This window comes from Polistes dominula, unplaced genomic scaffold (genome assembly GCF_049000335.1).
Source record: "Polistes dominula isolate Pdom_NZ unplaced genomic scaffold, Pdom_raw_medaka contig_75, whole genome shotgun sequence".
In the NCBI taxonomy this organism is placed as follows: domain Eukaryota; kingdom Metazoa; phylum Arthropoda; class Insecta; order Hymenoptera; family Vespidae; genus Polistes; species Polistes dominula.
Window position 1 is genome coordinate 3,000,882 of NW_028301003.1, and position 23,555 is coordinate 3,024,436.

Sequence of the window (23,555 nt, forward strand, 5' to 3'; positions counted from 1 at the left end):
GTTTCTAGTTCTATGGTTATAGTTTTTGACATTAAAATAAACCAATAAGAATTCGCCACTAAAGAATAAAGGGATAGCTATCGGCTACCGCCCGTAATGGCCGCGGCTTTCGTTTCTGCATCGGTCATTTTTGCTGTGTATCATCAATTTGTTGCAAAAATTTGTTTTGTGTAGATTTACTTTGTCTTTTGTTAATAATCAATTATTAGCATAACTATTGCTAATAAATAAGTTTTTTTACTAATACTTTTAATATGGGCCGATACAGGAGGTATACATACATATGTACATATACATATATATAAACTGTTTCATTATTCATTAATATCTAAACTAGTTGAGTTTAGTTGACAGTAGTTTTAGATAATCAAATGGAATATAAATCAATTCTTTTTTATCTTATAACCTTAAAATTATATTTTTATTTTAATAATATAAATAAACTCTTATGCAAGATTTTTTTATCAAGTAGATTACATACGTTCTATTTTCACTGTATTAACGTAGTACTGAATTTTCTAACCTATCATTTCCAGCTGGAGTGAGGATTTCAATTATAACAATTAATTATTAATTAGGTGTTATAATTAATGTATTTTGTAAGAAATATCAATGATATATTTTTTAAAAATAATAATTAAATTAATATTAACAATGATTTTCATTTTAGTCGAAGCCGTGACCGTGACAGGAGACGCAGATCAAGAACAAGATCTCGTAGTCGATCACCAAGAGACAGAAGAAATTGGGGCATTAGTTGTGGTCGTGATAGAGGAATCACTGGACGTAACAACCGTGGTCAACCTGGAGCTAATTTAAGAAAACCACGATGGGATCTTAGTCGTTTAGAACCTTTTAAAAAAGATTTTTATATACCAAACGATGTTGTACAGAATCGTGACCCACGTATTGTGGAACAATATAGATGTGATAAAGAAATAACTTTGAAAGGAAAGAATATACCTAATCCTGTCTTTACATTTGAAGAAACAGGCTTTCCTGATTATGTACTTAAAGAAATCAAGTAAGTTTAGAAATAATATATTATAAACAGTTTATTTATATCATATGAAATGTATAATTTAATGACATTTTCAAATCTATTCTTAGACGGCAAGGTTTTAGCGAGCCTACATCAATTCAAGCTCAAGGATGGCCAATTGCTTTGAGTGGACGAGATATGGTTGGAATTGCATCTACTGGATCTGGCAAAACATTGTCTTATATACTTCCAGCTATCGTCCATATTAATAGCCAACCTAAACTTAGTCGTAAGGATGGTCCAATAGCATTGGTATTAGCACCGACAAGAGAACTTGCTCAACAAATACAACAAGTAGCGGATGACTTTGGCCATTCGTCGGGTATAAGAAATACTTGTTTGTATGGTGGTGCACCTAAAGGTGCCCAAGCAAGGGATTTAGATAGCGGTGTAGAAATAGTCATAGCTACACCTGGTAGATTATTAGATTTCTTAGAATCAGGAAGAACTAATTTGAAAAGGTGTACATATTTGGTACTTGATGAAGCGGATAGAATGTTGGATATGGGATTTGAACCTCAAATTCGAAAAATTATTGAACAAATTCGACCGGATAGACAAACTTTAATGTGGTCTGCTACTTGGCCGAAAGAAGTGAAAAATTTGGCAGAAGATTTTCTCAAGGATTATGCACAAATCAACGTTGGTTCTTTACAACTTGCTGCTAATCATAATATTTTACAAATAATCGACGTTTGTCAAGATTACGAAAAAGAAAATAAGTAAGGATTGATTTGATTTTATTCTCTTTCAAATTTTATGTATAACTTTATTAATTATTTACTTATCATAGATTGAGTACACTTTTGAAAGAAATTATGGCAGAAAATGAAAATAAAACAATAGTATTTATTGAGACCAAACGTCGTGTAGATGAAATAACTAGAAAGATGAAACGTGATGGTTGGCCAGCTGTTTGTATCCACGGTGACAAGACGCAGCAAGAAAGAGATTGGGTATTACAAGGTATAAATATTAAATATTAATTGAATTTAATTTTAATAATGAAATCATTATATATCATATAAATAAATATTATATTTTAATTACAGATTTTAGATCGGGCAAAGCACCTATTCTTGTCGCAACAGATGTAGCAGCACGTGGTCTTGGTAAGTTAATAAAAATCTTCTTTAGTTTTATAACAGAATAAAATAATAGTATGGTAATAATTATCAGTCATTATTAGTTTATTATATACAAAGGGGATTGATAATAACCAAGGCAGTAAATCACAAGTTAATCTTATTTTTTTACTGGAAGAGTATTTATGCAATGCGCTCTTCTAGTTAAACAATTTAGTAGGAAAGAGTATAGTATCTTATTATTAGAGTAATAAACAAAACAAAAAGTAATAATATGATATGTTATAATTAAATTATTTATTAAAAAGCTTATTTAGAAATTGTAAGTATTTTGCTAATAAACAAACATGTATGTATATATATATATATATATATATATATATACAAAATTGAATTATACATTGAACTATAGTATGAATTAGCAAAAAAAAATATATATATATATATATAGACAAATTTGCTGCCTCTGAATGTATATAGTGGTATATGTTGATATATATACATAAAAGTAAGATAATTAAATTGAATTAAAAAAATAAAAAAACAAAAGGATTCGTATAAGCATATAGTAAAATATAATAGAATATAGTAGGAGGAGAGAACAAAAGATAAATATTGTAGCTAACGCGGCTGGATGTTTGTTTGCATTGCAGAGGCACATTGCGCGCAGTCCCACGCCGGGTAATGCAAAGCATATTGGGGGTGCCCGCCGCCTGAATGTTCGGTGGTGCACTAGTTTGCATTGTCTGCGCTGGCTGCGGCGCCGTGCCTCTATCCGTCAATAACGTGAAGGGCCAAGTCCGGGCCATATCGGAACACCTACTTTACTACCTACATACTGGATATCTCAGTCCTACGCTGTGCTGTACGCCATCTGGGCTGACCAGGTCGTTATTGCCAGAATAGTGTCCCCTGCGTTGGCTGCTCGAGCTAATCAGACCCAACAACGGTCCGATGAGGCGGTGGCATGAATAGCAGATGCCAGAGCCTCAATGTGCCCTGTAGCAACAGAGCGGCGGAGGCTGTTGTAGCTGGAGCGAGCACAAACAGCCAGGCCCTGCCCGTACGTTGCTAGCGACACTCGCCCACTGCCTAATTTTATAGTATGATTTATAGTCAAATCAACTTTATCAATATATATATATACGTTTACATATATAAAAATACTTATGTACGTATATATATATATATTTATATATTTATATACATTACACTATCTCACACAAGAACACACATTAATTGCATACACATCATATATACATATATACATATATATAGAGAGAGAGAGATTTATACATATATGTATACATATACATACAATATTTATATTCCTTTCTAAACTACTTACTTACTTGCATTTCCTTATTTTCCTCCTTCTTCTTCTTCTTCTTCTTCTTCTTCTTATCTTCTTCTTATTCTTCTTCTTCTTCTTCTTCTTCTAATCTAATTGTAATAACTATTACACCTCCTATCATCATTATCATATTTTTGTATAACTAACTACATTTGAAAGTTCATCATTCTTTAGTAAATATCCACATCCATAACTTTTGGTACAAACTTTTTCTAATATCCGACATCTATTTTCTCTATCCTTTTAGATTGATATCGTCGTCTCTGAAGCGTACACATCAGATATATATACATATATATATCTAATTTACATTAATTATACAATTCATTAGTTTTTATTATGTTTTTGTACTTCGATATATTTATCTGAATTTTATAATATGTATACATATATATAAGTATTATTATTTATTTTCTTTTTAATTTATTTAAATTTTTAAATATTTTTACTTCTTAAACGCTCTCTAAAAAAAAAAGTATCATTAAGTATTTATTTCATTTTCTTTTTTTTCTCTTCTTCAGACATTGTATATTTTATTTTATTATATTTTTTTTTTTTAAGTATTAAACTTTGATGATAATTTTGATTATATTTATTTGCAAAAAAAAACAATCAATTATTATATATATATATATATTTGTTTTGGAGAGCGTATTTAAAGTTTTTCACTCGAATTATAAATACAATTCTATTTTCGAAGTATAAAAATCAAAATATCGGATGTGCAGTGTATTTCATTTGTTGTTACACTGCTATATATAACAAAGAGATATATGTTTTGATAAATATTCATTAAATATAATAAAAAAAACCATAGTAAGGCTAATGTAAATCCTTCATTTCAGACGTTGAAGACGTCAAGTTTGTTATCAACTTTGACTACCCTTCTTGTTCAGAAGATTATGTTCATCGAATTGGACGTACAGGTAGAAGACAGAAAACTGGGACTGCATATACATTCTTCACACCTAATAATTCTAACAAGGCTAATGATTTGATTCAAGTATTAAAGGAAGCTAATCAAGTTATCAATCCTAAACTTATGGAACTTGCAGAAGGCAAATCAGCTGCTTATGGAAGGCACAGAGGTTGTTATCGTATCGATAAGAATATTTCTTAATTAATATACATTATACAAGACGATTACAATGTATATTATAAAACAGGTGGAAGAAATCGATGGCGAACTAGAACAGGAGGTCGTAATGGTAAAGAACGAAGTTATTCCAGAAGTAGAAGTCGAAGTCATAGCAGAGAAAGAAACGGAAGAAATAATCGTCGAAGTTATAGTCGTAGTTATACACGTAGTCGTAGTCCTATTAATAATCGTACAGGTAAGTGAAATCTTTCTTTTATATACATAATGACTTCAAAAAAAATAATCTACGAAGTTGAATTGATTAAAATATAGAAGTTAATCCATTTGGGTTGAAATAGATCGGTTTATTTTTTTCAGAAGTCATCGGAAAAAGTTATTGGAGTAGCGAGAGATGATTAAATAACTCGTAAGCTAATATATACATATATATATATATATATGTATATATAAATACATGTAAATTTTTACATCTGTTGTAAGATGAAAATAATGTATGTGTGTACGCATGTGTGTACGTATGCGTGTGCGTGTAATACATATGTATTGTAAAATCTTCATTAATTAACGATAATTATGAAATTATCGTTTATATACGTATATAGGTATGTACTTTATAATAGAGTATACTATTTAATATTAATTCAACGTGAATCTCTCATCTATTTCATACTACGTTTTTATTTATCATATTATATTTATACACGGTAAATATTTTAACAAATTTTTCTAACAAATACTTTTGTTACAGAATACTTTTGTACTGTAACTAAGTATTTGTTATAAAACAACAACAACAAAAAAAAACAAAAAATATATATATAATATTAATAATAACAGTAATAATAATAATAAGACAATATTTGAACATTAATATGTTCTATAATTAATAACAATTGATTTGAGAGATGGTTTTAGATTGAAAAAAAAAAACGAAAACTTCATTGTTGGATAAAATTCAAGAAAGAAACAACAAATTTATATATATAATATAAAAAATTGTAAATTGTATTTTTAAAGAAAATTTATTTAAATTTATTTAAGATTATGCTTTTTCTCGTGATAATAACATTTTTTTCGTATATATATATATATATATATTAACATTCGAACAAATAATGAAAAAAAAAATTGATAGATTATAATATATTATAAACTTCTTAATCTAACATCGAATTAATTATTCATTATAATAATATATAAACAGTATATTAATTTTATAAAAATAATGATTAACGCTGTGTAAACGCATTATTAGTTAGTCCAATAATTTTATCTTTCTATATATATATATATTTATTTATCTTTTTTTTGTTTTGAAAGTACATATTATAAATTTCAAATAATAACATTAATAATATAAAGCAATATACACACACACACATGTGTTACACAATAGAAGACCTATTAATAAAATTATAATCAACAATAATATTATATATATATATAAAGTTAAACTATTTTATCTTTTTATTTCTTTTTAAATCAAATAATTTCCTCTTGTGTTTTACTAAAGCACTCTTTTGCCAATTAAACTTTTTAAACAAAATATATATATATTAAAAAAAAAAAAAAAATACAGATTAACATTTCCTTGGAATTATTTTTTTTTTTTTACATTTATATCAGAACCCATATGATTTTCTTTCTTCTTTTCTTCAAATTTAAGTTCCAAGTTTCATATATATATATATAAATATATTTATCTGATATAAAATATAATTTTTTCTGTTGATTGCATTAAAACTCATATTCTATAGATGTAACATTAAAATAAATTATGCATCTGTTACACCTTGAGCTGCCAATTCAGCTAGAGTTCTTTCGAGGTAACTTGTGTCAGGATAGCCATGACCGGACTTAGATGGACCTAATTCAGTCTTATGATGAATTTCATTCCACGTTATTACATCTTCACGTCCGGTAGTTATAGATCGTCCAATAGTGAATATCAGTCTTCGTTCGAATGCAATTTGTAACAGTCTTAATACCCTACGACCTAAATTATTATCCGGTAAATAACAAACTCTAGGAAAACCGACAGCATAATAAGCTTGTCCAGGATTTGGATGTTCCGGTCCTTGAATTCCAGATGGAATACTGAAATAAAATATAAATAAAAGATTATTATTAAATATAAATTTGTAAAAATCTGATATCATTGCACTTACTCATATGTTATTTGTATCGTATTAGTATTTGGAAAGCCTGGTAAAGATCTTGGTATCCTTGTCCAATTCATAGTACCTGGTGGTTGATTACCCCTCTTTTCTCCATATATTAATCTACACACTGGACATTGTATGTACATTGGTGCTTGTTGACAACTAAGCATTGCATTTAAACATGCCAAATGTAATCTATGTTTGCAACGAGTTAATTCTACTGTCAGAGGTTCAGGACTGCCTAAACATACTGGACATGAATCAGAATCATCACTCTCAACTACTTTTACATATTGAGATATTACATCTGACGTTGTTGTATCTACACCTGAAATAATAATCATTGTATATTATTAATTATACATTTATTAGTTATATTTTGTTATAGTTAAATTGTAACTTACCAAAATTAGATTCTTTAAATGCATCATCGCTTCCTACACTACTGTCTAATAAATCAACAGGATTTTCATGACTCAAATAAGTTGAGACAGTATCAACACTAGGTCTACGACCACTCTTCGTACTACTTGAATCAACATCCAAAACACTGTCCCATGTTTTAGTTTTATCAGAAGTTTCAACAGTTGCGATGGAATCATTATTATCAATGTTATGTTTATTACTAAATATGTTAAAGTTATTTAAAATAACTCTAGCAATATTGGAAGGTCCAGTATCACCATTTTTACTCTACAAAATATACAATTTAAGGATATAGAACAAAATATTCAAATCTATTATAATAAAATATATAAAACCTACTTTTTTATTATTCTTTTTGGTACTACTGTTAGATGTTTTCTTATGTATCATTTTATTGGAATTTTTAACAGTTACGGTGGTACACTTTTTTCCAGTAGCAATTTGTAATTCTTCGAGTGCTACTTTGACCAATGGATATGGTGCTTGTTGAACACGACGTATCGGTCTTACATAGCCAGTACAACAACGAACTTGAGTAAGATTACAGAAATTGATAATATATGGAAAACCTAAATAAGTTTTAGAAACATCGATGGTTTTATCTCCCTAAAATTGAAAATAATATATACTTAAAGTTATTTAAACTTGTATTAATATTTCGTTCTATTTTATGGTTTACCCGTGCCCAGGCTTCTTCGATAAGACATTGTACTTCCATATCATAAGTATGCCAATCATCTGTATCACCAACCCATTCCCATTTAGCACCTTTCCCAGCTGGTGAAACTGGATGATAAAATTTTCTTCTAACGTTATGTGCATCATCTCCATCATCACTGCATTGCATCTTGGTCTTTAAATTGATATAATACCTGATACAAATTAATAATAATACATAAAGTATCTCACTGACAATTAATGGTAACTAAATCAACGCATCTGGTTCATGTATGACATTTAAAAAATATTTTCTCTTGAAAAAATGAAAAATGAATGAATTGAAAAACCTTTCCAAATTGGGATCAGCATCATTAAGAAAAACTCTTGTTAATTTTTTACAATGTGCTCTTTCAAGGTGTTGAGATACTGCTGGACTGTATGGTCTCCATCGTCCATGACGATTTTCCCATTCCCAAACAACAACAGCATGACCATGTTCTTGCCCGTGTCCATTCATTTTTACATTAAAGAATTTTACACATTAATACTACGCACACCGATGCAATAGTAACGTGGGAACATTTTCAAGTTTCCCACGATCACTTTACAAGGATATATTCGCGTTAATTAGATTTTAGACAAATTTCTTTTGGAACAACTCAAATTTCAAAAACATTCTTTAACATTCTTTAACATCGATCTTTAGAAGAAGAAAAAAAAACAAATATGTATTAATAAAAGAAAAAAATTAATCCCGTTTACAAACTGATCGAATATAAAACCGCAGAACGGCCAGCGTAGTTTTATTTGACGTAAAAACTAGAATGCGCTTTCAGCGCTATCTGAGGAACCAAAATGGCAGATATATAAATAACCTATACATATACACAAATTAAATGTATTACTAGTAATTATATTATTTATATTCTGTTTATTTATATTACGAACATACAAATAATTTTAAAATTGTAATAATTAGTTCTTTAAGATTACAACAATTAAGTAAATATTATAATAGAAAAGGAAGATTGAAAATTCGCGCTATTTTAAAATCATATGGTTGGTCATGTGACATATACTGTCAAAGTCGAAACACAAATTTCTTCGAATAAAAATATATTCAAATAATTAATTAAACATTTGTTTATAGACAATTTTTAAATATTTTTTGTATTTACATTTGTGTTTTTTTTCTTATTAGAACGATAAACGACGTTTTACTTTCATGAATAAAAAATTTTAATTTATGTCATTATTTTTTTGTTCAAATAAATTTTAAATGAAATTAAATGTTAATATAATACATGTATTGTTTAGGAATAATTAAGTATTAACTTTAATTTAATTAGAAATATAAGATCATTAAGAAGTTTATCTTGAAAATATGTCGGTAAGGTTGGTATCATTGCGTAAGCACTGATCTTGGATCTGCACGTCGTACTTTAACGTATTATGCCGAAATGAATTGTGAGAAACAAGCGATTGGATTTAATTTAACAATAATATCATTAGATTTAAAGTAATATATTATTGGTGTAAATAATGTGAGCGTATTATTGATCAAAAGGAAGAACAATCATTCAGTGACATATAATACATTCATAATAATAAAAAAAAATTCACATAGAGTGAAGGTATAATAACTGTTGCAAGAGGATTTTGGAAAGGCGATTTATTCATTTAATTATTATTATTATTATTATTATTATTATTGTTATTATTATTATTATTATTATTATTATTATTGTTATTATTATTATTATTATTATTATTATTATTGTTATTATTATTATTATTATTATTACTTTAGTTAAAATTTCTTGATGAACGTCAAAAGTAAAAGGAAAAAAGAAAAATTATTTTTTTAAATATGTCTAATGATTTTATTTGTTGGATGATGACCGACGCAAGTATAATTTTTAAATTTAATTAAAAACTTAAAAAGAATAATTATTATAAAAGAAATTACTTATTTCCATAACTAAAGATGATGGACATAGAACGAATAGTCATGTTTGCTGGTGTGGGTCTAGCAGTAGCAGTTGGAGTATTTATATTATGGGGTCCATCTCCTAAACCAAGAAGAAGAGGTAATTTATAATTATAGTTGAACATTTGGATAATTATAAATAACATCAACACTTATTTATAATATCATTAAACCATTAAATGTATTCAATATTAGGTAAAGTTGTCGGCATCAGTAATTTAGGGTACACGTGCTTTTTAAATTCCTTGTTACAAGCACTGGCTGCTTGTCCAACTTTTATTACCTGGCTTCAGAAACAACGAGAGAAAAACAACAAGTGCCAGTTTACAACTGCTTTGGTTTCTGTCTTTGAAAGTACGATGTAAATTTGATATTTTATCTATTCTATGTAATATTAATTATTTGTAAAACATATGATATTATATTTGGCTAGAAATCAATGGTCACACAGATGACTTGTATGGAGATGTAACAACCATTGAAATAATAACTGCGCTTGGTTCTCAATGGAGTTTTGCTCCTGGTTATCAAGATGCTCACGAATTGTTTCACATACTATTAAATGCGTTACAGGCAGAAATTCAAACTGTTAACAGAGTACGAGTATTAATTATTTATAATTTGAATAAGTATTATTATACAATATATAATTTGCAATAATAATTATTTTAGAGTTGATTGAAATATTTGTATTGTTGTTACAACAGCAAGGTTGTCTATCGGATGCATTACCAAGAAATTCTGTAGTCGTGATGGATCTTAAGAATTCTGGAGATCAGATAGGATTTAGAAGTGTATCTTGTAATGATATAGTATCTGCCGAAAGAAATCCTAATTCTATAAATGGTTTTGATTCAAATTGTAACAATCATATGACAATATCGACACCATCTATATCATCTCATATACCTTCTGAATACAAGCCTGGTAAAATTTTGGATAGATCTTCGGAAATGTTATCACAACTTAAAAGATACGATACTGAAAATGAAGAACCCATATGGAATTATCTTTGTAAAGTATCAACCTATTTACCACCTATTTGGAACGAAGTACATCCATTTTCTGGATTACTGACTAGTCAATTGCAATGTATTAATTGTAATTGGAAGGTTGGTAAACATTTAACTTGATTTATTTTATCAATAAACAATGTGTTTGTAATTATATATTATTTTTGCTTCAGACTCCTGTACGCTATGATAAACTTGAAAGTATTTCTTTACCATTACCTGCTTTTGGTCCAGTACTTCAATGGAAACATTTAACTCTAATAGAATTATTTTCACGTTTTGTAAGTAGCGAAGTAGTTCATGATGTAGAATGTGACGGTTGTGCGTCACGTTGTGACGCTGTTAAAACATTAACTCTTGGAAAATTACCTAAATGTTTGTGCATACATATACCGAGAACTACTTGGAGTTCCAGTGGAAGACCGATTAAGAGAGACGATGCTATTCTTTTTTCTGTTACTTTAATTTTAGATCCATTTACTTTTATAGAAGCAAAGAAGAGACTTGCTAAAGTAAGTTCAACGTTTTTTGTTATAGGAAATATTTCAAAAAAGAAGATATAATAATTATAATATATCGTTTGTTTATATATAATTTAGGGAGATGCTCAAGCAATGTTACTTCTTACAAATCAACAATCAACTTATGGTAAACATAAGTATCAACTTCAAGCAGTGGTAGAACATCGTGGATCAGTGGATGCTGGCCATTTTGTATGTTACAGACGAGGAACTAAACCTGGCCAATGGCTTTATACGTCAGATTCTACTGTCGAACACATATCGTTGACAGACGTCCTTCGTGCCAGTCCTTATCTTTTATTTTATGAAAGAATTCATGAATTGAACCCGTAGTTAGGAACAAATTAAATTCGAAATTGTTAAACAAGACAAAAGAAAAAATTAATAGTGATCCTTATTCAAGTTTTCATATTAATAATCATTCCTATAGTAAATTCATTCATTTTTTGGGTCCAGTATTAATAATTATGATAAATAATTATATTGTTAAGAAATCCTTCAAATTTTGTCTAGGTAAATCAGTTGGGATCACCATTGTGCCATAATTCTTATTAGAATTAACTTAAATTATTACTCTTTATATAGATCTCATATAATTAACACAGTTAATTTGAAGAATTAATATTAACAACAAATATATAAAATAGAAAAGAAAATACAGGAAGAAGAATAGTAATGCAAACGTTCATGTAATGTTCATATGTATATTTTGATTACGAGATAGATACAGATTATTATTATTATTATTAATATTATTATTATATTATATTATATTATATTATATTATATTTAACTAATAGACACAAATATTTATAATTTATCTTAAACTTCATTCCAAAATCAAGAAATTTTTCTGATTAGATATATTCCGTTGTGGAATAGTTTTTTGAAAATAGTATTTAAAGCAAGGATATATTAAATGCAAAAGAGTAAATTAGAATATTAATTCAGATGCATGACTTCATAAAATAATGCCTTCTATATGCTAATATAAATTCAGTACTAATTGTAAGGCTTAATTAATGTAACTAATTAAATATTGTGCCAAATGAAGATGCACATTTTGTATAATATCATAATATAATGTAAAAAATAATGTAACCCAGTAATTAGCGAGGATAATAAGTTTTACAATATTCATTGTTTAGCGTTAGATTTAGATATATAGTTTTTAACAAGACTTTAACTAAACAAAAAACAAAAAAAATTAAATGACTAAGAAGATTGAAGATTATTGGTGCTGTAAATTATTTGATCAATATGATGTGTATTAAGAAAAATGGCTTAACAAATCTTGAAAGAATATTTTGTTAATGCATTGGACAAAATGTGACATAATTTATTAGAAATCTTTGAATGATTTTGTACGTTTCTTTGTTATATGTTATTATTACATATGTGTTTAAAAAAAGATCTCAGTAAATTAATGAAGATTAAACAGCTACAAGTTCTGCGTACCTTCAATTTTCTTATTTTTCGTTGTAGATATAAAATTACATTTTTATATATATATATATTTATATAGATATATGTATTATAATGATAATTATTAAAATAAACAGATTATGCAGGGTAGTATAGAAATAATGTAGAGAGTTTATAATGATAATAGTCTTTATATATAAAGAAAATAAAATCTCATTCAGAATATATATATACATATTATTAGAATAAAAGAAATGCAGTCAAGAAATACTTGTATTTATCCTTTTTTTTTTTAAGGAGACATTTAAATCATTTTTCATAATAATTAAAATCCTGAAACAATACACTACAAAGTTTATATAATAATTAATTATTGTATAATAAATACATTATCTAAATGCAATTTAAATAATTAAATATGCGATTAGAAAATATATCGATTTAACATATCGATAGTATAACAATGATGCGATTGGTCAATCGATTTATCAAACTATTACATCTGATTGGCTGATTGCTTCGATAAACTCGAAAATATTTTGGTTCACGTTGTTTGAGGTTGCATTTCCGTTACAAAAGATGCAGGAAAGTTAATTAAACATAAAAGTTGTATATATATATTTACATAGTATTATATTTATATAATGTTATATTTATATACAACTAAAATAATCATTTTAACAATTGCACAGTGAAAAAACGTAAATTAAATTTCAATCTTTTGTAAAAATGTCTAAATTGTGTATGTAAATGTGTGTTTATTGTAATGTCTATGCATTGATTTATTTCAACATAAATTTCATTAGCAGTTAAATCGTTTAAACAAAAAATTAATACATTTTAAAGGATTATTTTAATCAATTATAATAACAATGCCACATTTCGTCAAAAATAAAAGAATCATGGTAAGCATACAAAAATCAAATTAGTAAGTTGTTTTATATAGGTTATGTCTATTACCACATGTATTGATAAAAATGTACATTGCACGCAATAGATTTATATTTAGATTTATTTATCTATATATAATATCTGTTATAATAATTACAATAATAATAATATTTTATATATATTAATGTAAATTTATATTTGCATACAGGGAACTGACATGAGTGATATTACTGCAGATTTTGCTTGTCTTAAAGTATCTGCTTTAGGAAAAGCTTCACGTATATCTGGTGAAATAAACCGTATTACAATTGGTCCTAATTCCGTATCAAATCAAGATGAACTGAAAAAATTAGAAAATATTGAAAATGAACAAAATACTTGTAACGTTAATACATGTTCACCTCGAAAATCTGTCGAAGAATGTAAGAACAAGAATTTAACAACACGTAATGGCATTACATTTTCGATAAAAAAATCTTACACGAAGAGGAATTACAAAGAAGAGAGAAAGTTATGGTAAATTTGTTTGTTAATAAATAATTATTTAAAATATCATTTATTATGTTATCTAGATACTTTAACAAAAAATGTAATTAAATAATTGATTTTTCTATCTTATAGAAAGAAGTACAACGTAAATGGCAACACATGGCAGACAATGTTACAGCTATACAGAAACATATTTCCATATCGTATTCAAAAATGGTTAAAGAAAGAGAACGCAAAAGTGCACAGAAGTATGCTGATATATTAGCTGAAGAAGAACGTTTAGCTGAACAGGAAGAAATAATAAGAAAACATGAACAACAGTTAAATGCTCAAAAAGTTCAAGAACATAATGAAAAGATGAAACGCGATATAGAAGAATATAAAAGGAGAATGAAGGAAAAGGAAGATTTGTTTTCAAAGATAATGTTACTTAGACAAGAATTTGGTGTTAAATATTATGATTTTATAATGCTTTCGAGAAATTGTACGGATAAAACTATTCTAACTAATTTTTCTGTCACGCATTCGGCCGTTTTAAAACAATTGTATCGACAAATTGAGACATTGGATGGAAAAATTCAGGTTTTTATTATTTGATATAAATTCTAAAACTAATCCTTTCCTATTAAATTTAATTTTTAATATTTAATAACGTTTCAATTCATGAATGCATCGTTTTTAAATAGTTTAAGAAATAGTTTTAGATCCTTTTTCTTTTATCACCCTGTATAATAATATAATTTAATACTTTTAATACTCATTCATTTTTGTTATTTGCACTTTAAACAGGCAGAAGATTTGGTGCCCACAGATGTTTGTAATTTGGAAACAGCAATACAACAGATAATAGAAATTTCATGCTTATTAAAAGTAACTCTAGGTTTGTATTTTTTATTATTAACATTATATTAATATTCTTAAACATTAATAATAATAATAATAATAATAATAATAATAATAATAATCAATGTTATTTATACTTGTAGATAATGCAGAGGTAAATAAAGAAATTCCTGAACCAAGTACAGAAGAACAAAATACAAATTTAAATCAGACAGAACCATCTCCAACAGAAGAAGTTGTAACAGTTTATGAACCTCCAATTCCAGAACAAACTGATTACGATGTAGACAAAAATATAGACAACAATCAAGTTGAAGAAATTGTTCCGGAAACCATTCCAGAATCCGTTCCAGAAACTGTTCAAGAAACTGTTCAAGGAACTGTTCAAGAAACTGTTCAAGAAACTGTTCAAGAAACTGTTCAAGAAATTACTCAAGAAACTATTCACGAAACTGTTTCTGAAACCGTTCCAGAACCTGAACCAGAAACTGTTCCAGAAGAAGCAGCTCAGATAACAGAAACATCTATTAACCAAGAAGCTAATACTGAAAATAATTCAAGTTTAATATCAAGTGTGTCCTTACAAGAAATAGAAGGTATTATACAGTTTTTTTTTAATTATTTAGTTTCATATATCAGTAACACATTTTGATATTCCTTTTTTTTTTTATAGATAATTTATATAAATACGTCGATAAAGAATCATTACAAATTTACATTGAAAGTCAAGAATTTTTGGAAAATTATTTAAAAATTTATGACGAATTTTTAAAATCATCTAATACAAAAACATTTAGATTCGAATGTCAAAAAGCAATAAATATTCCTGTCAATGCAATTTCCGTAATCAATGCCCAACATCTTAAAGATAAATATGAAAAATTGCACAATCTTCTAATGGGAAAATCATCACCTAATATAAATCAGCATCCACATGGAAATGCATTTTGTAAAGACACTTTAGCCAAAAAAATAGTGGTAGGTCATTTAATTCATTTGAATTTATTCATTTACCTCAATAAATTATTTTTAATAAAGTTTTTATTTAATTATTTATTTAAACAGAGCCAAGGAGAAACATTGGTTTCGAGTAAACCAGAAATGGCATTCGCTATAGCAGCTGTAACTGTAGCACTTTGGAATGAACACGCTGATTTTGGTGAACTACTTTTAGCACATTTCCATCAAATTTGTCCTTTTACGGTACCAGTATTTATGCCCAAAATAGAAGGACAAACCAACGAGGAATATTACAAATCATTGGGTTACAAATATTCAGAAGATGGTACTGTCGAGAAACAGGATAAATTTTTGAAAAGAATGTCTGGATTAATGAGATTGTATATTTCTATAACGATAACATCGCAAAGAAAAGGAATTACAAAAAGACACCCTCATGGGTTACGATATGCATGGAGGTGGCTCGCAGCTATTTTGAATAGTGGTAAAGTTACATTTTTATTTTCTCATTTTATTATTATTCTTATTATTCTTCTTCTTCTTCTTATTATTATTATTATTATTGTTATATTCTTGTTATTATTATTATTATTATGATTATTGTTATTATATGTTTAGAATTTCATAATTGATCATTCATTTGTTAATCTTGTTATATTTTATTTTTCATATTTTAATAGAATCTCATCCAAACACGTTGGAACTTTGTGTCACTCTTATTTTGGATGTATTAGAAGTTGCAGGAAATTCTCTTTGCAATGCTTATGGCAAACAATTTCGTAAAATGTTAATGTTATTGGCTCACGACATATATCCTCGTGTACAAAACACCGATGGCGTAAGTGGTGGACCATTGGTACGTTTAGAAGAATTTTTAAAGATAACATTAGCCAGAGGTTTCATACCACCACCTAATGGATATCTCGATCAGAATTTTTGGTAAATTTAATGATAAATTAATCGTCTTGCGTGAACATTGTGCATTGTGTCATAACTTATATTATTATTAAAAAAAAAAAAAAAAAAAAAAAAAGACAAAGAAAAAAGAAAAAAAAAATTAAGAAGAAGAAAAAGAAGAGGAAGAGGAAAAAAATGGTGAAAAAAAAAATAACAAGAAAAAAATATACAAACAAACAAACAAACAAACAAACAAACAAACAAACAATGCGGATAATAGATCTTTATAATAATTACATTTATTTGATAATAGAAAAATTGATATAAGTGTTTACCTTTTTTAATGATAAAATGTTGTAGTAAACTGTAAGATTAGATTTAATACAGTTTAATGTATAAGCAAGTTTAGATTTAATAATACGCTCCTCTCGTAAAGACAGGTTTGACATCAGAAAATACATAATAGTCTAATGTATTAGCAGCAAAACCTGTTATTCCAAAAGGTGCTAGTTTCATCATCCATGACGCATCTTCATTACAATTAAGTAGATAGGATGTTAACTTTTTTACAAAAGACCCTGTAAAAAGCAATATATAAATAAATAAATAAATAAATAAATAAATGAGAGAGAGAGAGAGAGAGAGAGAATGAATGAATGATAAAGAAGAATAAAAAGTATAATACAACAGTTAGTTATGAGATAATAATAATGATGATGATAAATGAAATTATAATAAAGAAATACACGATGCACCGATGATTATATTTTATTTACAAATATTTTTCTCTTACCAGATATTTTTTTATTAATCATAAAACGATATGGCGGTAATGGTCCCAAACTGTCAACTATATAAAGCGATTGTATGCCTGGAAAATTGTACTTATGACATGTTATTACAGGAGCTTCCAAAATACCAACTTCTGCTTGTTTACCAGCAACCATTTGCATAGCATCTATTTGTGAATCAACATCTGAAAAAAAAAAAATATAGAAAAATATTTCATTTCAATACTTTGTTTGTAATTATAATTTGTATTATAATATATACAAAGTTTTTTTATATTAACCTAAAGTATTGCCAAAAAATGCAGGACCTTCTCCTATGCTATGCAAATAATTGTATATCAATGTAGCAGCTCCTATATTTTTACTCCTATCTGGTAAAGCGCATCTATGTCCACGTAAATCAACAATTTTCTGTTAATGAAAAGCAATATTATATAACGTATATACATATGAAAATTTGTTAAAAAAATTTGGAAACAAAAAAAAAAACTATGTCAAATTTATAAATTTACTTCGATGCGATGTACAAGATCAGATGCTACAACAACATCGGCATAAACTTGCGGAGAATTATTATTGTTTAGCTTATGTTTGAATACAAAAGACACTGGCATCAATTCACCATTTTCCCAATCATCACTGGCTGGCAAAATAGCTGAAATTAATTGGTACATTTTTATATGATTTTATATATATTTACTTTTATATATATATAATATATTAATTATTTATATATATTAATACATATTATAATATATATATATATATATATATATATATATATATATATATATATATATATATATATATTAATAAATATACTTATTTAGATTTTTATAAATAAAAGTATATAAAAATATAAACCCATTATTAAACTATTTGCATTGTAACAACAAACGTGAGACTTGTGATTTGTTTTATAATTTACAATTAAACATAAGAAATGAGTAAAATATAGTATCAACTTTAAAATACAATTTTGTGTAAATTAAATTATAGTATAAACAATTAATAAGTATATTTATTATAATATACTATATGTATTTGAAATTTACCGATATCAGTGTATTCACTGGCAACTTTTCTATTAGTTCTAGGCTCATATAAAAGAACTACAGGCCTTTCTGTTGCCACTTCAATCATTTCAGCTAATACTTCAAATAAACCGATTGGTAATGATGGTACTAAATGCGTTGCTAATACGATTGGAGGCTGATTGCTAATTGGTGGTACATAAGGTTGAATTTTTCTTGGTACAGCTACATTCGAAGGTGTAGTTGGTTTCTACAAATATATTTAATAATAAACAAAATATAAAGGGTGTTCTATTAACTGGTATAGAATGTTAACTGATTACAGAACACTTTGTGTGTTAGATCATATTATTAATTTTATTCAATTCTAAAAAGTAAATTATATTAACTTACATTTGTATCGATGAAAAATAGTTTACTTTCTTTCGGTTTCTATAAAAAATTAACAAAAATATTGATAAATGTGTTAATTATCAATTTAATTTAATTTAACTTACAGTTTTTTCTAAGCTAATAGATTCATCTTTCTTTGGTGTAGATAATTTTGTTTCTTTCGGTTTCTATGATTAAAATGTTAGTTATTTAATTTTATGAGAATATAAAAAACAATTAAAATCAAATTAAAACTCACATTTTTCTCGAGATTTAAAGATTCATCTTTTTTCAGTGATAATAAATCTTCTTCCGGTTTCTATAAAAAAATAAAAATATTGATAAATGAGTTAAATATCAATTTAATTTAATTTAACTTACAGTTTTTTCTAAGCTAATAGATTCATCTTTCTTTGGTGTAGATAATTTTGTTTCTTTCGGTTTCTATGATTAAAATGTTAGTTATTTAATTTTATGAAAATTTAAAAAACAATTAAAATCAAATTAAAACTCACATTTTTCTCGAGATTTAAAGATTCATCTTTTTTCAGTGATAATAAATCTTCTTCCGGTTTCTATAAAAAATTAACAAAAATATTGATAAATGTGTTAATTATCAATTTAATTTAATTTAACTTACAGTTTTTTCTAAGCTAATAGATTCATCTTTCTTTGGTGTAGATAATTTTGTTTCTTTCGGTTTCTATGATTAAAATGTTAGTTATTTAATTTTATGAGAATTGAAAAAACAATTAAAATCAAATTAAAACTCACATTTTTCTCGAGATTTAAAGATTCATCTTTTTTCAGTGATAATAAATCTTCTTCCGGTTTCTATAAAAAATTAACAAAAATATTGATAAATGTGTTAATTATCAATTCAAATTTATCAATTAAATCAATTTAATTTAATTTAACTTACAGTTTTTTCCAAGCTAATAGATTCATCTTTCTTCGAAGGAGATAATTCTTTTTCTTTTGGTATCTATACGAAGCAAAAATAATTAATAGAAACCAATATTTATACAGATTACAATTATCAATTTTATTCGATTTAAAAAAAAAAAAGAAAAGTAAAGAATTGACTCACATTCAATACGATGTTCAAAGTTTCATCTTTCATTACAGTAGATAATTCATCTTTTTTTGATTTCTATAAAAAAAATATATAATAAAAAAAAAAAAGAAATGTATGTATAAATAAAGTAATATTAATTTAAAAAAACCGAGTCAAATTAACTTACATTTTTATCAAGAATCGAACATTCATCTTTTTCTGAAGAAGATGGCGGTTGTTCTTTTTTTGATTTCTTTAAATATAAATAATTAAATAACTTAATTTAATTTAATTTAATTTAATTAAAAAAAAAAAAATATATAAAAATACAATTTATTTAAACTTACATTTTTTTCGATAATCGAACATTCCTCGATAAGAGATTTCTGTTCGATTTTTTTCTCGATAGATTGTTCGATCTTTTCTTCTAACGATTGTTCGATAATTTTTTTTTCAAATTGTTGTACATCAGTCTTTGTGGTTTCCTTCACCGATTGTACCTTTTGTGCAACAGGTAAATCAACTACGCTTTTTTCAATAATCGTTTTAGTTTTAATTTCAGTTTTAATTTCACTCGGTAATTGTTTTGAATCACTCATTACTTTTTCTTTCTTTGATCGAGTATTAATCGACGATGTAGGAACTTCCGGTTTAGGCATTGTTAAAATTCAAAAATTCGATCTAATTAATAAAATAATAATTTATTATTCTTTTTATTATATTTATAATTAATTTAAATTACAATTAGATTAATATTTTGTGAACCGTAAAACAAAATGGTTTATCAATGTTAAATGTAAAGTGAACGTTGCATTAATTAAAAAAAGTAAGATATATAATTATAAATGTAAAATAATTTATGTATAAATTGTATTCTTACAAAATAAAAAAATATTCTTACCGGTATCGATGAAAATTAAACGATTTCTGTTCAATGTCGAACTTGTTACTCGATAATAACGATCGAAAAAGAAAATGGGGGGGAATTGCTTTGATATGCGTGCGCAGAAATTTTTACAATTATACACAGACAAACAAATAATCGAATAATAATAATATCCAAGTAAGTGAATGTTAAGAAAATATAATTCTTTAGTAATATTGGTGGTGTACTGCGGTCAATCGATTATGCTTATTCATACAAACACGTATATATATCTTCATTCATCTTCCTCGTGATGGCCTCGTGTTCCAGTCTAATGTCAACCTTTTTCTGTCTCATGTTACGACTTTCGAGATATCCCCCGAAAGAAAATTTTTCCATACTTTGTACCGTATTTATCAATCATTCGTGCCCTATTCACACGAAAATATGCAAAAAAATATTTATTCTATATTTATTGATCTTGTCTCCTTGCATTATCTTTTTTTCATTTTTGCTTTTTTTTCTTGAACGGTTCAACGGTACAGTCAATTTTTGTTACGTCGGTAACAAAATAAAAAAAAATAATAAAAAAAAAATAAACGTGTTTATTCATTTTTTTTTATCGTTATATTTGATTATTATTTTTGTATTAATATGAATATTAAATGTATTTTTATTTCTTAGGAAAATATCAAAATAATATGTCAGTAAGTCGATAAATTACCGACAGTATATTTAGTTACCGACCATATCAAGTTACCGACCGTACATAGTTACCGACTAAACTTCATTACTTACCGACAATAATAATTTTAAAAACATTTTTATTATCGATCGTCGATAAATATTCGATGTTTCTCGTGAGCATTGCAAACGGACGAAAGTCCCACCGACCAGGTAAAAAGTTTATAATCACGGCCGGTGAAGACGTCATCCGGATGCATCACTTCACAATAGTTTTTTTTTTTTTTAAATCTTTTCTTATCGTCTTGAGTTTATTTACATACTTGCATATAGTTTTTTATTTTACTAACGTTGCGGTATCCGTCAACTCGTACTTAAACATTTTAATATACAAAATTTTGAGTTGAATAGAATCAAAGGTGTTTATCAACGTAAATAATTCGTTAGTTCGAGATATCGTTTCTTTTACAAGAATAACAAGCTTTCATCTAGGCAAACAACTCTTTGGCATGTAAGTTATATGTTATATATAACGGTAAATTGGCCACACCTCGATATCGAGAAAGCATATACATATATTATTCCTTGGATAAAACTTTGTTTCAATTCAAATCAAATTAATTTGAACATCTTTTTTATTTTCATACATCAAATAATCGTTAATTTTTTTTTCATTCATATTTTATTTTTAGAAGTAAAAAAACAGAAAGAAAGAAATTTAGCTTGTAGAATGTTTCAATATCATTAAATGTTTTCGTGTAAAAAAAAAAGGATTTATCATGTACCCAAGCATGTATATATATATATATATATATATATAAAAATGCAATGAGAAATTGTTTTAACACGAAGATGATTTTTGAACTCTTTGATCACGTTAAGTGATAAGGAAAAAAAAATAAGAGAAAAAAGAAGAAGAAGAAGAAGAAGAAGAAGAAGAAGAAGAAAATATAAAAAACAAAACAAAAAAATACGATAAAACTTTCCGTAATGATTCTATATAACAATTATTCGCAGAACGTAACACGTTGTTATCAGCGAACGTGTCTCTCTCACTCTGTTTGCAATATAAAATAAGAATTTTTATTTAAAAACCTATACGACTGATATTAAAAAAATTAGAAAAAAATAATTTAAACGAAAAAAAAAAATAGAAAATCAAACATAATTTATACACCACGTGTTATATTTACAGAAATAGTATCGAAAAGAAACAAAAAAAAAAAAAAAAGATGGAACTAACGAATGCATAAACTTTGAACCTTTTGTAACATTATTTCTATATGTTTTTTTTTTTTTTTAAATACAAAAAAAAGAAATTTCCAAGTCAACACACGGTTTAACAACAGCGTGTGCAACGATAAATCCGGTTTCTATGTTCAATGAATTTTTTTCGAATATTTTTTGTTTGTTTAAATTAAATTGCATTCGAAGTTATCAAAAAAAAAAAAAAAAATTAGAATTACAATTAGAAATAGATCATTGAACAATTTGTAACACACCTTTTTGATAATTAGAGAAGAACATTTTGTTTCGATTGATCGTCCATCTTGGATTTTTGTTTTGTCCTTCCTGTTGCCAACATTTTTTATTCACAGTTTATCATTGTTAAATCATAATTTTTTAATTTTTTTCTCACTGATTCACGGTATTTTGATTAAATTAAATTAATTATTAAATATCACTGTTTCTCGTTTTCGTAATATAATTCAAATGAAAATGCGATTTACCGTATTCCATATTATCGTCAAAGTTAAATTCATGTATTACGTAAATCATTGTGCACGTTGTTATGAACATCTTCGGCCAATTAACAGTCAGGATTTTTATCGCACCGTCACGGTTCATGAAAAACTTCGCGACATTCTATATTCGAAAAAATATACATGTATATA

The 23,555-nt window shown here is 26.5% G+C and overlaps 5 protein-coding genes across 14 annotated transcripts; 3 read left to right on the forward strand and 2 right to left on the reverse strand.

Annotated features, from left to right (window-relative positions):
* The first annotated feature begins 52 nt into the window (after nt 1-52).
* LOC107069654 (putative ATP-dependent RNA helicase DDX17) lies at nt 53-5,220 on the forward strand. The gene is made up of 8 exons (XM_015327143.2): nt 53-271; nt 671-1,024; nt 1,111-1,764; nt 1,836-2,008; nt 2,095-2,154; nt 4,327-4,569; nt 4,648-4,815; nt 4,938-5,220. The coding sequence occupies exons 1-8, from the start codon at nt 255-257 to the stop codon at nt 4,973-4,975; spliced, it is 1,707 nt and encodes a 568-aa protein (XP_015182629.1). The 5' UTR covers nt 53-254; the 3' UTR covers nt 4,976-5,220.
* Nucleotides 5,221-6,217: 997 nt separating this feature from the next.
* Nucleotides 6,218-8,651, reverse strand: dx (deltex E3 ubiquitin ligase). The gene is made up of 6 exons (XM_015327171.2): nt 8,176-8,651; nt 7,848-8,040; nt 7,508-7,774; nt 7,147-7,435; nt 6,749-7,070; nt 6,218-6,677 (listed from the first exon to the last, which is right to left on the reverse strand). Exons 1-6 carry the CDS (start codon nt 8,343-8,345, stop codon nt 6,356-6,358), a joined length of 1,563 nt encoding a protein of 520 aa, XP_015182657.1. The 5' UTR covers nt 8,346-8,651; the 3' UTR covers nt 6,218-6,355.
* Nucleotides 8,652-9,212: 561 nt separating this feature from the next.
* Usp30 (ubiquitin specific protease 30) lies at nt 9,213-12,809 on the forward strand. Of its 4 annotated transcripts, XM_089173869.1 has the most exons (8): nt 9,213-9,462; nt 9,639-9,734; nt 9,816-9,918; nt 10,014-10,172; nt 10,252-10,415; nt 10,526-10,930; nt 11,005-11,343; nt 11,431-12,809. In XM_089173869.1, the coding sequence occupies exons 2-8, from the start codon at nt 9,699-9,701 to the stop codon at nt 11,683-11,685; spliced, it is 1,461 nt and encodes a 486-aa protein (XP_089029995.1). In that variant the 5' UTR covers nt 9,213-9,462; nt 9,639-9,698; the 3' UTR covers nt 11,686-12,809. The 4 variants fall into 4 exon arrangements, with proteins under 4 accessions (XP_089029995.1, XP_015182648.1, XP_015182649.1 ...); XM_015327162.2 differs by lacking the exon at nt 9,639-9,734 and having other exon boundaries at nt 9,213-9,495; XM_015327163.2 differs by lacking the exon at nt 9,639-9,734.
* Nucleotides 12,810-13,343: 534 nt separating this feature from the next.
* Nucleotides 13,344-16,993, forward strand: Gle1 (Gle1 RNA export mediator). The gene is given in 9 exon segments (XM_015327151.2): nt 13,344-13,682; nt 13,877-14,132; nt 14,135-14,184; nt 14,290-14,739; nt 14,947-15,037; nt 15,144-15,596; nt 15,674-15,978; nt 16,066-16,444; nt 16,641-16,993. Coding segments are annotated over 9 exon segments (2,280 nt in total). The 5' UTR covers nt 13,344-13,649; the 3' UTR covers nt 16,904-16,993.
* Nucleotides 16,735-21,398, reverse strand: LOC107069607 (uncharacterized). 7 transcript variants are annotated; one of them, XR_016177009.1, is made up of 18 exons: nt 21,013-21,395; nt 20,459-20,792; nt 20,299-20,364; nt 20,145-20,207; nt 19,977-20,039; nt 19,829-19,888; nt 19,695-19,757; nt 19,570-19,629; nt 19,436-19,498; nt 19,314-19,373; nt 19,180-19,242; nt 19,076-19,114; nt 18,704-18,932; nt 18,161-18,303; nt 17,930-18,059; nt 17,651-17,833; nt 17,193-17,435; nt 16,735-16,871 (listed from the first exon to the last, which is right to left on the reverse strand). XR_016177009.1 is itself a non-coding variant. In XM_089173870.1 (17 exons), exons 2-17 carry the CDS (start codon nt 20,768-20,770, stop codon nt 17,269-17,271), a joined length of 1,764 nt encoding a protein of 587 aa, XP_089029996.1. In that variant the 5' UTR covers nt 20,771-20,792; nt 21,013-21,394; the 3' UTR covers nt 17,132-17,268. The 7 variants fall into 7 exon arrangements, 6 of the variants coding, with proteins under 6 accessions (XP_089029996.1, XP_089029999.1, XP_089029998.1 ...); XM_089173870.1 differs by lacking the exon at nt 16,735-16,871 and having other exon boundaries at nt 17,132-17,435; nt 21,013-21,394; XM_089173873.1 differs by lacking the exons at nt 16,735-16,871; nt 19,180-19,242 and having other exon boundaries at nt 17,132-17,435; nt 21,013-21,398.
* Between the last annotated feature and the right edge of the window lie 2,157 nt (nt 21,399-23,555).